This window comes from Prionailurus bengalensis, chromosome D2 (assembly GCF_016509475.1).
Source record: "Prionailurus bengalensis isolate Pbe53 chromosome D2, Fcat_Pben_1.1_paternal_pri, whole genome shotgun sequence".
Taxonomy (NCBI): Eukaryota; Metazoa; Chordata; class Mammalia; order Carnivora; family Felidae; genus Prionailurus; species Prionailurus bengalensis.
The window spans coordinates 18,711,148-18,728,185 of NC_057351.1; the positions used below are offsets into that span (position 1 = coordinate 18,711,148).

At 44.1% G+C, this 17,038-nt stretch overlaps 1 protein-coding gene across 2 annotated transcripts in view; it reads right to left on the reverse strand.

The window, feature by feature from the left end:
* Window positions 1–6,535: 6,535 nt before the first annotated feature.
* RAB4A (RAB4A, member RAS oncogene family) overlaps window positions 6,536–17,038 on the reverse strand; it is a 46,509-nt gene continuing 36,006 nt past the window's right edge. The window contains exons 6-8 of one of the 2 annotated variants that reach the window (XM_043596357.1): window positions 16,816–16,911; window positions 12,388–12,524; window positions 6,536–8,259 (exon numbers count right to left, since the gene is read on the reverse strand). In XM_043596357.1, the coding sequence (XP_043452292.1) occupies window positions 12,409–12,524; window positions 16,816–16,911 (212 nt within the window). In that variant the 3' untranslated portion in view covers window positions 6,536–8,259; window positions 12,388–12,408. Of the gene's footprint in view, window positions 8,260–9,304; window positions 11,337–12,387; window positions 12,525–16,815; window positions 16,912–17,038 lie in introns of those variants that run through there. The other variant, XM_043596359.1, reaches the window with a different exon arrangement.

A 17,038-nucleotide genomic window follows, 5' to 3' on the forward strand; every position in this document is an offset into this window, starting at 1 on the left:
CAGAGCTCTTTCCAGGGCTTAATGTTATAGACATTTTAATTGACAGTATTAAAAATGAGCTTGCTAAACTAAATTTTCTGGTAATTTCACGCGTAAGCATTTTTATTTTACAATTTTTTTTTTTTACAGATTTTAATCTCTACACCGAACGCGGGGCTTGAACTCACAACCCCCAGATCAAGAGTCACGCGCTCTACTCAGCCAGCCAGGTGCCCCAATAAGCTCTTTTTTAAAGAATCAGTGGTCACCACCACCTGTCCTGCCAGCCATCTGTGGTTTCAGTTACCTGTGGTCACTCTGGTCCCAAAATACCAAACGTAAAACTTCAGATATAAATAATTCATTAGCTTTCAATTAAGCTGCATGATGAAATCTTGTGCCAATCTGCTCTGTCCTACGCAAGAGGTGAATCATCCGTTTTTCCAGCACATCCGGGCTGTGCACGCTACGTACCCATTGGTCACTTGGCTGACTTGATGATCAGATTGGCTGTTGTACCGTGGTTCTTGTGTCTAAGTACTATTTTATTTAATAATGGCCTCAAAGCACAAGGGTGGTGACGCTGGCAATTTGGACATTCTCTTACTGTGCCTAATTTATAAATTAAACCTCATTGTAGCTATGTACGCGCAGGAGAAAATGCAGTATGTAGGTCTCAGCCCTATAGCTGCAGGTTCAGGCACCTACTTGGGGGGTCTTAGAATGTACACCCGTGGATGATGGGGGGACGGCTGCACTTTGATCAGAGAGACCGTGAACGACCCAACGAGCGCTCGGCAACGGGAACTGGATTTCTCCAAGTGCAAAAGTACAGTTCTCATCGCTCAGGGTGAAGGTGCGGAGAACCAGTCAAAAACCTGTATAAACAATTTAAGGAGAATGCAAAGTTTGAACGTTGCCATTCCTCTACCCCTTTGGCAAGGCTGCAGGTACTGAGTTTTCAAGATCTGACTCTAGCCCTGGCTCCTCCAACACGGGGACTTGTCTGTTGTTAACAGGGTTACGTGATTAACAAAGTGGAGAGATTTGACACATTGCAGCCCCAAGCATTTAGGACCCAGCATACAATCCTTAGACAGCTGAGCATGGCTAGGCCTGAAAACAGGGGCTTACGGGTGATCATACGCTCGATGGCTTCCCACAGCCCTCAAGCTTAAAGCTCGGTGACTGCAGCAGCAGGTTGGTGACGATGGTGCGCGGACCTTGGCCACCTGCTTGCCCACGGGCTGTGCCGCGAGGTGCCAAGAGGCTAGCCAAGGGTACAAAGAACGCTAGTCCAAACAACAAAACCTGCTGCCCCAGAGTCAAAGCTCTTGCCCCTAGAATTTAAAATAACTGGGTACCTATGTTCATTACCCAACTTTTGGAAAGGGTGTAGGCTGCACCAGGAGATATGATTTTAGACACTTTTATGTGCCTTAGAGAAGAAATTTTGGTGTGACTCATCAGCTTCATGAACTTGGATGTGCAAATGTCTCTCCAGGTTTGGGAAGTTCTCAGCCACTACTTTAAATAAGCATACCCCCCCTCCTCCCTCCCTCCGTCTGGGACTCCAGTGACGCATAGATTGTTTCTTAACGGCGTCCTGTGAGTCCCGTAGACTTTCTTCATCCCTTTTCATTCTCCCTTTGCTTCTCTGGGTAATTTCACACCACTTGCCTCCAAGCTCGTGGATTCTGTCTTCTGTTCAGCCCGGTCTGCTATTGAAGCTCTCTACTGAATTCTTTGATGTAATAATTGTATTCTCCAGCTCCAATTTTTTTTTTTTTTTTTGGTTTTTAGGTTTTCTCTTTGTTGGACTTATTTTGTTCCTGTATTTTCCTGATTTTGTTACCGTTTGCGTCCTCTTGATCATCTTTAGAACAACTGTTTCGAATTCTTTATCAGGCGACTCATAGATCTCCATTCCTTTGGGGTCAGTTGCTGGAAGTTTATGGTATTCCTTTGGTGGTGTTATGATCCCCCTATTCTTTGTGATCCCCGCTACCTTGTGTAGGCGTTTGAGGAAGCAGTCACCTCTTCCAGACTTTATGGACCGGCTTCAGTAAGGAAAGACCTTCACCTGCGAGTGGGGGCCGCTGGAGCAGGCTGTGTCTCCAAGGCTAGCAGCGCAGGGTGCAAGGTCCAAGTGCAAGGGCGTGTGGCAGCTCCAGGTCTGATGCTGCATTGGTTCGGGTTGCATTGCCACGAGGTCTGTAGCATCAAGCGCATGACCCTCGGTGGACGCCGTGGGGGTGCCGCAGTGGCTTCCAGGGCTGTTTGGATCCTCAGTGCCGCCTCCAGGTTGAGAAGCTAGGGACCAGGGCAGGCAGTAGTGGTGGCCAGGCTAGTGGTGTGCACGCACTTGGCTGTGGAAGCCAGCTGCCGCTGCCCGTGTGGTGGCAGGGGCTGGGGCCGCAGCCAGCAGCAAGGGCTCGGGCCAACTGCGGGCCCATAAGCAAGCAGCTGGGGGTCCCTGGCTGTCGGTGTGCACTTCCACGGTGGTAGGATCGGCCAGTGATGAGAGGCTGGCAGTCTGCAAACGCACCGCTGGTGGGGCTGGCCACGAGGGTGCGCATGGCAGTGGGAGTCAGCTGTGGCCGGGGGGGAGGGGATCCGGGCTGGCATCTTGCACTCTTAGCCGCAGAGGCCTGGGCAGGCTGCCAGTGCAGATCCGGGGCTCTGGTTGGGGGGCACCGGGAAGGAGCAGAGCGGGACTCAGGCATCTGGCCCCGGGGGCAAAAAAGGAGGAAATGTGTAGGGGCTCCATGCAGGTGGCAGGGCTGTTTACTTCTTCAGTGGTGAAAGCCGCTGGGGTCCTCCAGAAGAGCAGGTCGCTGGCAACCGTGGTTACTCTTGCAGAGTGGCTGCTACTAGAGCCCTTGTCCCCCTTCCTCGTTCTTAGCCATGCCCGTAGGTCTCAGTGTTGCTAGCGTCTGGGGGCGGGGGGACCCGAAGTGGGTCCTTTGTGTGGTGCCCCAAAAGGCTGGGGAGTTCTCTCGGTGCTGAGCCAGTGCTGGAGGCACTCCTCCTTGGAGGATGAGATGACAGAGGCAAAATGAAGTTCTTCCTTCCCTTTTTTCGTATTCTCAGGCTGTTTGTCCCACTATGCTGGCGTTTTTCCGTGGACTCCTGAGATCGCTTGGAATGGATTTTGTGGACAGTTGTCTAATGTTGTCTGAGTCGGTCTTTGTTGGGGGACAGAGGCTGGGGACTTCTACTGCACCGTCTCGGTGCTCTCATCTGGAAAGGCGAGCTAGGAGTTATGAAACTCCCTCCCAGACAGAAAGGAATTTAAGCAGGATCGTATGACCACCTTTTGGAGAGTCTGAAAAAGGGGATCTTGCAGTGGACAGACTGGACATCCGAGTACTTTAGAAAGCCTTGGGGGCAGACCTGACTCATCATGTGTCCTTCCCACAAGCACTCCTACGTGCCAGGCAGCGGGCGCACAAATGCAGCGCTGTCCCAGGGAGGTCTTAGCCCAGGAGAGAAGACAAATAAGGATAACATATAGATAAATGAAAGGTTAGGACAAAAGAAAGGTTAGGACCGAGAATGACAGGAGCAGAGCGTGTTTGCAGGTGTCCGGGGGTGGGAGGGGCTTAGAGAAAGCTCCCAGTGGAGGAGTTCTACGCTGCCCCCTATTCGGCAACAGGGCCACAACTTGACTTGGAGAGCCAGTGGGGTGCGGTCCAAGGAAGGGAAAACAGTCCATGCAAAGGCACCGCGGCAATGAGAAAGCAGGGGGCATTCAGAAAAACACGAGTGTCATATAAAAGCACCATTCTCCCCAGGAAATGGGCGTAACAGGTACTATGGGGTATGTGATGTAGATTTATGGCCGTGGAAACTACTACAATGACCTTTCTGGAAAAGAGAATAATGTGGGAGACTTACTCTGACTTACCAAAACAATTCGATGTAAAATGATTTGAGGGCCCTCCACCCAACATAAAGAAATCAGCATGTCACCTTCATACATTGTTAGCTGGTCCTTAAATATTTAGTGAACACAATTATTTCCATGTTTTGGATATTTTCCATATTTGGGGCTGCAAAATACTCAGAAACTTAGCAATCTGTGTGCTTCACACCAGCTTTCTTTAAAATGAAACTTACACATCACCCAGAAGTTACAGAAACGAGTAGTCAGAGCAGAGGCTTATCTACACAGAAGTTTAGGGACGATGTCCTCTAACACAAAGAAGTTGACATTATTGCAAGTTTATGGTGTGGCTCAACCCACCTCATAGTTGGCTGGCGTTAAGTCGAAGTCAAATGCATTCTTCATAATGGGATATAAGCACATTAGGATGATTTCAATGAAGTATTTCTCATGCTACTGCACCGGCAGAGGGGATACTGGAAATACTTAACCAATACGGCAAGGTCACCGGCCACTCCGATGCTATGCTGGCCGCGGGGAGCAGGCCCGCTGCCCTGCTGTCCCTGCTGAGGGACAGAGCTTCTGGTACCATCAGCCACATGCTCTGATAATACTGTATGAAAGACGTGCATTTTGCTTTTTCCACACATGGCAGAAAACTTTACGTAAGTGCAAGGTAACAATAAACGTAACCACTCTTGGCTTTGTCATCAGGATCTTTCGAGAAGTCCCCGATGCTCTGGTGTTATATAAAATCACAAACTCCTTGGGTGGCGCAGTCGGTTAAGCGTCCGACTTCAACCAGGTCACGATCTCGCGGTCTGTGAGTTCGAGCCCCGCGTCGGGCTCTGGGCTGATGGCTCAGAGCCTGGAGCCTGTTTCCGATTCTGTGTCTGCCTCTCTCTCTGCCCCTCCCCCGTTCATGCTCTGTCTCTCTCTGTCCCAAAAATAAATAAACGTTGAAAAAAAAAATTTTTTAAATCACAAACTCTTTTCAGAGATGCACACTCAACTATTTTTTGGGTGAAACGACAGATGCCTTGGGTGTTTCCAAATGCTACAGCATTAAAATGTGGGGCAAAGGTCAATGAAACGAAGGTGATCCCCTGATCACACTGTTCTTGTCCAACAAGCAGTATTTTCTAACCTGAGAGGGCGATGGCCGTCACTTCCTCAGCCACGGGTCTTCCTGAGCCTGGTGAGTGTTCTCGGCTAAATCTGAAAGTCTAAAAAACAACTCCTTGAAGAATTTCATACAACTGGGAATTAACCAAGCAAAGGCTAGCTGGGACAAATTGTGACTGTCCATGGACAGGCGGAATGATTAGTCTTTAAAGAGATTCACTCCACAAGTGGCACAGAAAAAAAATTATGAAAAAATTCACAGGTGTTTGAAAGTCCTTCTAATCCTCTCCTCAAAAAAAACAAACCAAAAAAACCAAAAAACCCAAAAACGGATAAACTTCACAGAAAATTAAGAACCCCCTACTGGCTTGCAGTGTGAATTGCTAATCATTTAAGTTTTTTTTTTTTTTAATTTTTTTTATTTTAACATCAGATTCTTCACTCTGAGTAATATCACTGTTCCTTGAGACTTCAAAGACTCTTTTATAAGTCCCAAAAAATGTTTTTATTTTTTATTTTTATTTTTTTTCAAAATTTATTTATTTTTGGGACAGAGAGAGACAGAGCATGAACGGGGGAGGGGCAGAGAGAGAGGGAGACACAGAATCGGAAACAGGCTCCAGGCTCCGAGCCATCAGCCCAGAGCCCAACGCGGGGCTCGAACTCACGGGCCGCGAGATCGTGACCTGGCTGAAGTCGGACGCTCAACCGACTGCGCCACCCAGGCGCCCCCAAAAAATGTTTTTAATTAAAAAAAAAAACCATTACAGATTCCCACCCTGGGATGCTCTCATTTTCACTAAATGCTGGGCTTGTAAAATAAACAATTTCAAGTCTAAATGGAGTTTAGAGAATTTTCGAGGACTGAAAACACACTGCTCTAGAAATGTGAATTGAGAGCATCCTGAAAACGTAGTGAGTTGTGGAAAGCGTACACATAACATTTACCGGCGTATGATATAACAACATGTATTTGGTTTTCGTCCTTGATTCCCAGCACAGAGCTCCTAAAACCCTTGGAATTTCCACGATGGGGGTGTCTGCTATTAATCACCAAGTGTCACTTTGGAGCACATTGGAGTTTATGCTAATGAGGTGACTTAGGGTGGGGTCCCGTGAGCCTCAGGATGGGACTGGTCACCAGAAAGACCAAACGATTAGAGGGGCTGGAACTTCCAGGCCCACCACCTCAACTTGGGAAGGGTGGGTGCAGGCTGGAGATTGAACTCTTGAACAACAAGATGTGATGAGGTTCCAGGTTGGGGAACAAGAACACATCCTTGTGCTAGTGGTATCTGAAGTGTGTGTGTGTGTGTGTGTGTGTGTGTGTGTTGGGGTGGGGCAGACGAAGCCCGTAACCTGCGGGATCTGATGCTATCTCTAGGTATAGAATATTGGAAGTGAATTGTAGGCCGCCCCGCTCATACCTCTGGAGAATCAGAGAACTGGTTGAGGGCGTTGGAAAACACTCCACTGACCAATATACTAAATTATCTCCCTTCTTCATTTTTCCTGAAAGGCCTTTATTAAGAACCACCATGGTTTGGTTCTCCAGCAACTTTTATTGGTCAAACGATGTGGAATTCTATGCAGTACCTGTGGTTTAATTAATAGGCTCATTTGTAAACCAAGTTAACATCTTATTTTAAAAATTCTTGCTTTTGAATCAAGCGATGTGGCAGAACAGACATGCTCCTATCCCATGCAAAGAGCTGTTCAAAAGTGAGCAGCCTGCAGAACTATCATAAATGAGACGCCGAATCGAACATTCTTCCAGCGAGGTCCATGTAGTGGTTCAGTCTGAAAACTTACTTCATTTTCTGACTTTTCAAAACAAAAATATTCCAGGCAAAAAAAAAAAAAAAAAAAAGCAAAATTAAGACGCCTAACACAGATACATACTGATCTTTTTACCCAAGTCACCTCCCGAGTTTCCAGTGCCACTGTGCTCTGTTGATTAAATCGAACAACAAAAGCAGTGGCAGCTTCTAACTGAAAGGCAGTGAAATCCACCAATCAGTCTGCAGCGAAAAGTCACAGTGAAAGAACATATATAAGGTGAAGAATGCTTTTTAACCTTTTGGCCTTAAATAATACTGTATTTCAACTTTAAAGAAAAGTCCTATTATATGTTTTTTGCATCGACATTTTAAAATATTAGAACAAGTCTTTGTAATACAATATATATTACACTTCGATATACCTTATGTGAATTAAAAACATGTCAACTCGATAACCGTAGTAAGGCATTTAAGTATTCAGCAAAAGCTATACAGAAATTTCTTGATGAGTGGTATTCCTTTAATATTAACTTGATTTAGTGGGTTTCCTTAAAATGAACACAAAACAATAAAAGACTTAAAGAAGAGGCAGTGACGTCATACACCGAATCCTAGGAAAAGCACAGTAACGAACAGTGTTTTCCAGCAGGGAGACCAGACAGAGCAGCAAACGGGGAACAGGTGAGCGGCCCCAGTTATACCGTCCGTCGCATTTACCGACAGCCGAAAGTAGAATCGATTTCCTGGTAAGTTTGGGTAAAGGTAACAGAATCCTTAGTGCTGATCACAGTGCCTAAAACACAGCAGGTAGTCTGGCTACACTTCCTGAATCGATCTGGACGAAGGTGCTGTAAAATCAACAGAGCGCTGGAAAGCGTCAAGTTCATGGAAAAACTCCATTTTCCATTTTATTTCCGTGTCTGAGTAACTACTGCTCTAGTATTTCAAGTGTGGGTTACGTAAACACTTTGTGGACCGTGGCAAATGGGAAGTAAATAAGCATCTCACTGGCCATCAATGCCAGAGTCTTCGAATACCGGGCCATCAATATAACCAACTGTGCAATGTAGCTGACAGGATGATCAAAGTACACTCGCCATCGACAGGTTTTAGTTCAGACGATTAAGGAAAATAAAATTTTAGACTGCACTGGGAGCAACGTTCTATCAGGTCCTACATCAGATACCATGCCGTGGAGACGTATTGAGTAAGAGTCTATATACAGCACACAGTGAGGATTTAAACCAAAGATGAAAGGGAAAATATGGACCAGAAAATTTTTACATACATGTATACCTCTAACGGTACCGTCCATTTAATGAGATTTATTATATGATTTGCTGTGCCACATCTACTAGCTTGCATATTACCCCAAATTATTCTTCTTCGCAGGAATATCTACTTCTGTATAAAGTAGAAAAAGACGGTGGTAAAAAACTTCTTCTTCAAGCTCCGACAACTGTGCCCCAAATAACACCTGAACACCTAAAAAATATGAAGAACGATTTAGAAATCCGCATAACTATAAATGTGCAGACAAATACAGCTTAAAGTCCCATAGGGACTTGGTGAACAGATCTTCCTACTCCACTGAAACGTCATGTACACCTGTTAGATGATGTTGCAGGTGCATAAAAAAGTCCACTGTGGCAAATGGGAAAAGGGAAGCTTTACAGAGCTACGATCTCTACTTGCAAATTTTATAAAAAAAAGCCTATTTTAGCAACAGACACATTTAGACTTCAGTTAACCCAAAAAAGTCTCCGTATTGATACAAAGGCAGAAGAATCTCTATCTCAGTGACTCCCATCAACGACCACCCTTCCTTTCTAAGAGCCGAAAGTTTACATTCTTTTAAGCAGAACATCTTTTTTTTTTTTTTTTTAATTTGTGGAGTTTAATCTACCATTTCCTATTTGTTTTCTATTGGTCTGATCTGTTCCTTACTCTCCCTTTCCTCTTTCTGCCTTCTTTTTGGTTATTTAGATTAATTATGTGTTTATTTCCTTCTCATTCCTATGTTGGTTAATGGGCCAAAACTCTTCGTCATGTCACTGTAGTGGTTGCTTTAGGACTTTCTTCTTACTAAGATTTTACTTTTTGGGAGCAGTTTGAGGTTCATGACAAAAGTGAGGGGCAAGTTCATAGATTTCCCAGTTTCCCAAATACCCGCTGCCCCTCATACATGCAGAGCCTCACCCGTGATCAGCATCCCAGACCAGAGTGGAACATGTGTTACCAGGGATGAGGCTGCACTGACACATCGTCATCCCCCTGAGTCCATTATTGAGACTATGGTTAACTCTTGATGCTGTACATTGTATGGGTTTGGACAAATATATAATGAAATGTATCATCGTTACAGTATCATAGAGAGTATTTTCACCGCCCCAAATATCCTCTAGGCCCTGCCTATTCATCCCCCCCAACCCCAACCCCTGATCTTTCAATTATCTTCATAGTTTTGCCTTTTCCAGAATGTCATCTTGTTGGAAGCATACAGTATATGTAGCCTTTTCATGGTTTGAGAGTTGTTTTTTTTTTTGTTTTTTTTTTTTTAGCGCTGAATTGTCCATTGCCTGGATGTACCATACTTCAGTGATCCATTTGCGGAAGGACATCTTACTTGTTTCCGAGTTTGGGTAATTATGAATAAAGCTGCTTTAAACATTCACGTGCAGATTTTTGTGTTTTCAACTCCTCTGGGTAAATACCAAGAAGTGAGACCGCCGGATCACATTGTTGGAGAATGTTTAGTCTTGTGAGAGCTGCCGCGCTGTCTTCCAAAGCGGCCGGACCATTTTGCATTCCCGGTAGGGACGTATGACCGTTTTCCTGCTCCACGTCCTTGCTAGCATCGGGTGTTGTGCGCGTCTTTTATTTTGGCCATTCTAGTAAGTATGCGGTGGTGGTACCTCATCGTTGTTTTAATTTGCATTTCCCTGATGACATATGATGTGCACGATCTTTTCGTATACTCACTGCCACCTAGAGTACGTCTTCTTTGGTGAGGTGTCTGCTAAGGTCTTTGGCCCATTTATAAACTGGGTTGTTTTCTGTTAAGTTTTAAGGGTTCTTTGTATTATTTGGATAACAATCCTTAACTAGATGTCTTTCAGAAATATTTTCCCCCAGTCTGTGGCTTGTCTTCTCACTCTCTTGGTGTCTTTCCTAGAGCACAAGTTTTGTAACGGAACCCAGCTTATTGACTGGTTCTTTCGTGGATGGCGCCTTTGGTGCTGTATCTAAAAAGTCATCATTACATTGAAGATCACCTAGGTTTTTTCCTACGTTATCCTGTAGGAGTTTTATAGTTTTATGTTTTACATTTAGGTTTGTAATCCATTTTGATTTAATCTTTGTGAAAAGGGGGGTAAGGGGTGTGTGTGTGTGTGTGTGTGTGTGTGTGTGTGTGTGTGTGGTGTCTAGAGTCTTTTTTTTTTTTTGCACGTGGCTAGCCACTTGTTCTAGCACCGTCTGTGGAAAGGACCATCTTTGCTCCTTCATCAAAGATCAGCTGACTGTATTGACGTGGGTGTATTTCCGAGCTCTCTGCTCTGGTCCACTGATCGCTTTGTTCATGCTTTCATCAATACCAAACTGTCCGGACGACCATAGCTGAATAGTGTCTTGAAGTCCCGGATCTATGGTCGTCCAGCTTTGTTCTTCTCCTTCAATACAGTGCTGCTTGTTCTGGGTCTTCTGTCACTCCGTGTCAACTTTAGAATCACTTTGGTTTTTCCTAATATAGATCTTACACGTATTTTGTTAGAATTAGACCCGAATATTTCCTTTTTTGAATGCTAATATACACAGTATTGTGTTTTTAATTTCAAGCTGCACTTGTTCATTGCTGGTACATAGAGAAGTGATTGAGTTCTGTCTATTAACCTTGTATCTTGCCATATAACCTTGCCGTATAACCGCTTGCGTAGGAGTTTGTGGATTCTTTTGGATTTTCCACATAGATAACCATGTTGTCTGTGGACAGAGACATTAATTTCTTCCTTCCCTATCTGTGTACTTTTTATTTCCTTTTTTGTCTTACTGCATGAGCTAGAACTTCCAGGATGATGCTGAAAAGGCATGGTGAGCAGAGACATCCTTCCTTGTGTCTTGTTATGAATTGGAAAGCTTCAAGTTTAATGCTGTTAGCAGTTTTCTATAGATACTCTTCCCCACGTTGAGGAAATTCCCCTCTATTCCTAGTTTACTGAGAATTTTCATCATGAATGGGTGTCGGATTTTGTCAAATGATTTTTCTCTTGATGTGATCGGGTGATTTTTCTTCTTTAGCCCATGGATGTGATGGATTACATTAACCGATTTCGGAATGTTGAACCAGGCTGGCATACCTGGGATAAATCCCACTTGGAAGTGGCACAGAATTCTTTTTTGTACAGTGTTGGCTTTGATTTGCTAAAATTTTATTGAGGATTTTTGCATCTATATTCACGAGAGATACTGGTCTGTAGTTTTCTTGTCATGTCTTTGTCTGGTTTTGGAATTAGGGTAACGCTGGTCTCGTAGAACGAGTAGCAAGTATCCCATCTGCTTCTGTCCTGTGGAAGAGATTGTAGAGAAATGGTGTAACTTCTTCCTTAAATGGTGGAACTCACCAGTGAACCCATCTGGGCCTGGTGCTTTCTATTTTCAAAGATTATTCATCATTGGTTCAGTTTCTTTAACAGATGTAGACTTAGCCAAATTGTCTATTTTTTTCTTGGGTTTTGGCAAATAGGTCTTTCAAGGAATTGGTCTGTTTCATCTGTATTATCAAACTTGTGGGCATAGTGTTCTTTTACTATCCTTTTCATGTCCATAGGATCTGCAGTGATTCCCCTCTTTCATCTCTGATATTAGTAATTTATGTCTCTCTTTTTTCTTAATTAGCCTGGCTACAAGGTTATTGATTGTATTGATCTTTTTCAATAAATCAGCTTTGATTTTGTTCATTTTTCTCCATTGATTTCTTGGTTTTCATCTCATTGATTTCTGCTCTAGTTCTTATTATTTCTTCTGCCTACTTTGAATTTAATTTGCTCTTCTTTTTCCAGTTTCTGATGGTGGACACTTAGATGACTGATTTTGAGATCTTTCTTCTTTTCTAATTATGCATTCAATGCTATAAATTTCCCTCTAACAATGCTTACACCACATTCCACATTTTGATAAGCAGTGTTTTGATTTTCATTTAATTCCAAATGTGTTTAAGTCCCTCTTGAGATTTCTTCCTTGACCCACGAGTTATTTAAAACCGTGTTAACCTCCACAGATTTTGGATTTTCCTGTTATCTCTCTGTTATTGATTTCTAATTCAATTCCATCACGGTCTAAGAGAAGACACTGTGTAATTTCTATTCTTTTAAATTTGTTAAGGTGTGTTTTATAGCTCCGAATGTTGTCTATCTTGGTGAATGTTCCATGTGAGCTTGAGAAGAATGTTTCAACGCTGTTGTTGAAAATACCTAATTTTAATTATATAATCACCTCTCCATTTCAACGTAGCTGCAAAAAGCGACAGCAACCTTTACAGCTAAGCATGTATAGAACGCCCAAGTAAGGAGGAGTACAAGGTTGTGTCAGCAAAGATGCTGTGATGTGAGCACCTACCTGTGCACTCCCGTGCTGCTTTTAACAACCACACTCCTGAGCACTTGGGGCCTGTGCGCGACGTGGTGACCTCAGCTGTCTCAAGGCAGCATCTCCGTACTGAATACCAGAGCCCATTCTTTCTGGGTCCAGCTCACCTGAGGACCAAGCAAGCTTTCTTTAAAAGAAGTTTTTATGTTTCTGTGGTGCCCCAAATATATTCAGTGAAAAAAGCAAAGTGCAGAACACTGTGTGTAAACAGTGTTTTGAGGGGGGTCTGGGTGGCTCAGTCAGTTGACCATCTGACTCTTGATTTTGGCTCCGGTCATGATCTCACGGTTTATGAGTTTGAGCCCTGCACCGGGCTCTGCACTGACAGTGTGGAGCCTGCTTGGGATTCTCACTCCCTCTCTCCCTGTCCCTCCACCATTCACACTCTCTCAAAATAAATAAATAAACATTAAAAAAAAAACCCAATGTTTTGAATAAAGGAGTAAAACCACATACACATTTTCTTGCATGGGCATAAAAATACCTTTGGAAGGATATATAAAGAAGTGATAATAACGGCTGGCTTTAAGAAGGAGTTTTAGGGGCGCTTGGGTGGCTCAGTCGGTTAAGTGGCCGACTTTGGCTCAGGTCATGATCTTGTGGTCCGTGAGTTCGAGCCCCACGTCGGGCTCTGTGCTGATGGCTCAGAGCCTGGAGCCTGTTTCAGATTCTGTGTCTCCCTCTCTCTGACCCTCCCCATTCATGCTTTGTCTCTCTCTCTGTCTCAAAAATAAATAAACGTTTAAAAAAAAAAAAAAGAAGGAGTTTTAGATGGCTAGGGGCCGCGAGAGGGGTGTGGAGGGAGACTTTCACTGTATCCTCTTTTGTATTTTTTGAATTTGGAATTATGTGAACGTAGTATGTACACAAAACTAAATTAATTTCAAATTAAACTACAAGGAGACCACTGCCTACTTACCAGAATGGTACGAACCCAAGTGTGGTAATATTCCCCCGTGGGCGTGGCTTCAGTGCAATAAGCACTTCTATTCATTCTAGTGGGGCTCCATTCCTCATATATAGCAGGAATGTGACAGCCTCGACCTAATATCCAAATGCTTAGGTTCTCTGACCTGGCAATTCCACTCCTGGGACCTTATCCTACACACACACTCCACACGTGCGAAACGAGAATATAAAAGGTTATTTACTGCAGTATTATCTGTGACAGCAAGATGTTGGCAATAATCCAAATGTCCAAAGTAGACTGGTTAAGTAAATTATGGCAACACAGACAACTGAATATTACATGTGCACACAAAATACGTACATGTGTACCTTAGCATATGTATGTATAGGGAAGTCTCTGTACGTTGATCTGTCATCATCCGTAGATCTAGTAAGTACAAAAAGCAAGACGCAGCAGAATTTATAGTATGCTAACTTTTGCGTAAAGAAAGAAAAAAAAAAGAGGAGGAAATGATGGCTTTTGAACCATATTTTAAAAACACTGCTGAAAATTTTTAACTAATATCTTTATATTCTTTCACCTAGACATAATTATGATTTTGAGGATCTCAGAAGAAATAGACCTTGAAAGTTTTATATGAGTCAACTTATGTGTACTATATTCATGGATGCAGTATTAAGGCGGCAAGGTAATTAAATAAAACCTCAGGCTGAGCTTGGCAATACTCAACACCAAGTCAATTTTAATAACAACGTATGTTATAGAGTCTTTAAAAGTAACAGTTTTTGTGCCAAATTTCGTAAAGAAAAAATATTCTGTTTTCAGATCAAGAAAATCCAGAAGGATGAAGTGTCCCTCTCTTGTATCTGGGCCCTCGACCCTCTCTCCCACTACCTCACCCAGTGCCCTACTTTCTCTGTCATGCCCTCTCCCTACCTCCTCTCCTTTACTTTCTACCTCATTTTCTCTCTCGGCACTTAGAAATGCTAAAATGTCTTCCGTCACCGAAACCTCTTTACTCCTTTGTCCCCTGCCATACCAGTACCTTCTTCCTCAAGAGAGGAATCAAAACTCACTCTGCTTTCTCACTTCCTCTTTGTTCCTCGTTTGCTGTCTTCTATTTTCATAATTTTGCTGGAGCTGTTCTTGATGAAGATGATCAGTGACTTCCTATTACCCACCGCTGTGGCTATTTCTTAGCTTAGTTCTTAGCTTATCAGACTGGTCTCCATCTCACTCGATCGCGAACAAGTCTTTGACTCGCTTAGTGTTTGGGCTGAAATGATACCCACTTTCCCCTGGTTCTTTCCAGACATCTCTGACCATTTCCTTCTCTTTCGTAGGTTCCTCCTCTTCTCTCTCGGTCTCCAAGGCTCTGCTTTTGATCACTGCTTTTCTCACTCTCAACGGCTCTCAGACGATCACGTTCCTTCCGTAGTTTCGACTACTCCAACGTACTGATGACTCCCAAATGGATACCGCCAGCCCAGACCTCTCCCCAGAGCTTGTAACTGCACGTGCTTGTTGTGCCAGTGGCACTGCCAAGGGAACCCATCAGAAACGGACTCCCCTTCATTCCCTTGAGCCCGCCTATCCTCTGGCTTAATGACATCTCTTTACCGAGTTACCCAAGTGGGACATCTAGTTATCCTTGGCTCCTCATGCCTTCCTGACCCCACCGCCTCACCGCCCCCCTCACCCCAAAACCAACTGCCCTACTATTTAGCGTTGGAGTCACATGACGCTGCTACCAAAATATTTCTTAGATTCATCTATATCTCCTAATCTTTACTTCCACATCCTCCTTAAAGCTTTAATCAGTCATATTTTACTTGGATTACTCAAAAATGCCTTAATTGCTCTCCTGGTCTCTAGTCCTGTTCTTTCACTCCGTCCTCGACGTGGCCGCCTACATGCATGATGTATCTCAGGTCCCGACCTGACCTTACCACTCACTGCTCCCATCCCTGAATAGCTTCCCATCCCGTACAGCCGTGGTTCTCAATCCTGGAGGAGTGCTAGAGTCAATCACATACGAGGGCTTTTAGAAATGCTGATGCCCAGACTATGCTTCGGCCCAATTAATCAGCATCTCAAGAGGTGGGGCCTGGGATCTGAATTTTCGTGTCCCAGGTGACTCTAGTGGACAGCCAGAGGTGAGACTCAGTAACCCACAGGACAAAGTTCCAGATCCTGGATGAGAATCACTGGCCTGGTGGGTGCCTCTCTCCAACCTTCTCCTCTGCCACCCCCCCACTGTAGTCTCTCTGTTCTAGTGATTTCAACTTTACGGTCATTTTCTGCCAGTCTCAACTCCTGCTGTCCCTTCTGCTGGACTACCCTCCTCTCCACTCCCTAGGCTGGCTCATTCCTACATTTTGAAAGACTGGGCTCGGTTATCACCTCCTCTTGGAGGGACACCACCTCCGTGACCTGGCTGGGCAGGTTCCCCTTCTCTGTGCGACCCCAGGATTCTATGCGCCTCCCAATTATTATATCCTCCACACCGTATTGTAAATTTGATGTGTCTCATGAAAGACAGTATCTTGAGGGCAAGGGTTGTGATTAATTCGTTTTTGTATCCTAGCACCTGACAAAGAACCAACCTTCAGATATTTGAGTGAATCAATTAAAAAGTGAACGTCTACATATAATTTCAGTATCTTAATAAAACTCAACTCTAATAATGACAACTATGTACTATTTTGTCGGCTGCCTAAACTAGGGTTATTTTATTTTTTTATGTTTTTTTTTTAAAAAACTTTATTTTTGAGAGAGAGAAAGAGAGAGAGTGTGTGCAAGCGGGCGAGGAGAGGGAGACAGAAGATCTGAAGCAGGCTCTGCACCGAAAGCAGAGAACGCAAGCAGGGCTCGAATTCACGAACTGTGAGACCATGACTTGAGCCAAAGTCGGACACTTAACTGGCAGAGCCACCCCGGAGCCCCGGGTTATTTTAAACTCATTTTTACTGAAGCGACAAATACAACACAATAACGAGACGCGTTACTACCGAAGCATACTCAGTTAGCTTCAGAAATAAATTATCCACGAGGTACAAGCTGCAAGTACCAACATCGTGCATGTACCCATAACTTCCTTAACCTCACGCAGGCGGTCCACCATCACGCCACGTGACCGTGGCCCAGCAGGGCTAGTAAGCTGTTGTCAGAGAGCGAACAGAGCTCCAATCTTCCTCCTCGAAGCGATGGATCCCAAAAAGGCCGGGGTTCTGAAAGCCAACACCCACTGAGGCCCCGACTGCCCATCCTCTGTCACCAGTGGGCCATGGAAGCCACTATGAACAAGGGTGGGGTCTCACCTCAGCCATGTGCACAACGCCTTCAAAACCATAAGTGGCAATTTTAGGTTGGCGGATGTAGAGAGAATACTCCTGGACTAAATCACTCCTGGAAAACTAAAAGGTGATACTACCGGGCTAGACAGTAAAATATGCTGAAGAAAAGTTTATTGATGGAAAACTTTTTACCTGATTCAATTTTGTTAAGTATTTTTCTTGCACATTGTACAAAGGCCTCCTCCACGTTCTCCCCCGTTAGTGCACTTGTTTCCAAGAACATCAGCTCTAAAAGTGACATCAAACAAAACACGAAGCCATGTTTAGAGGACGGTCACAATTCAGTAACGGACAGCCTGTTCAGAATTCTCTTCGAACGGCAGTCAAAAAAGCAATTTATTACTTACGAACCACA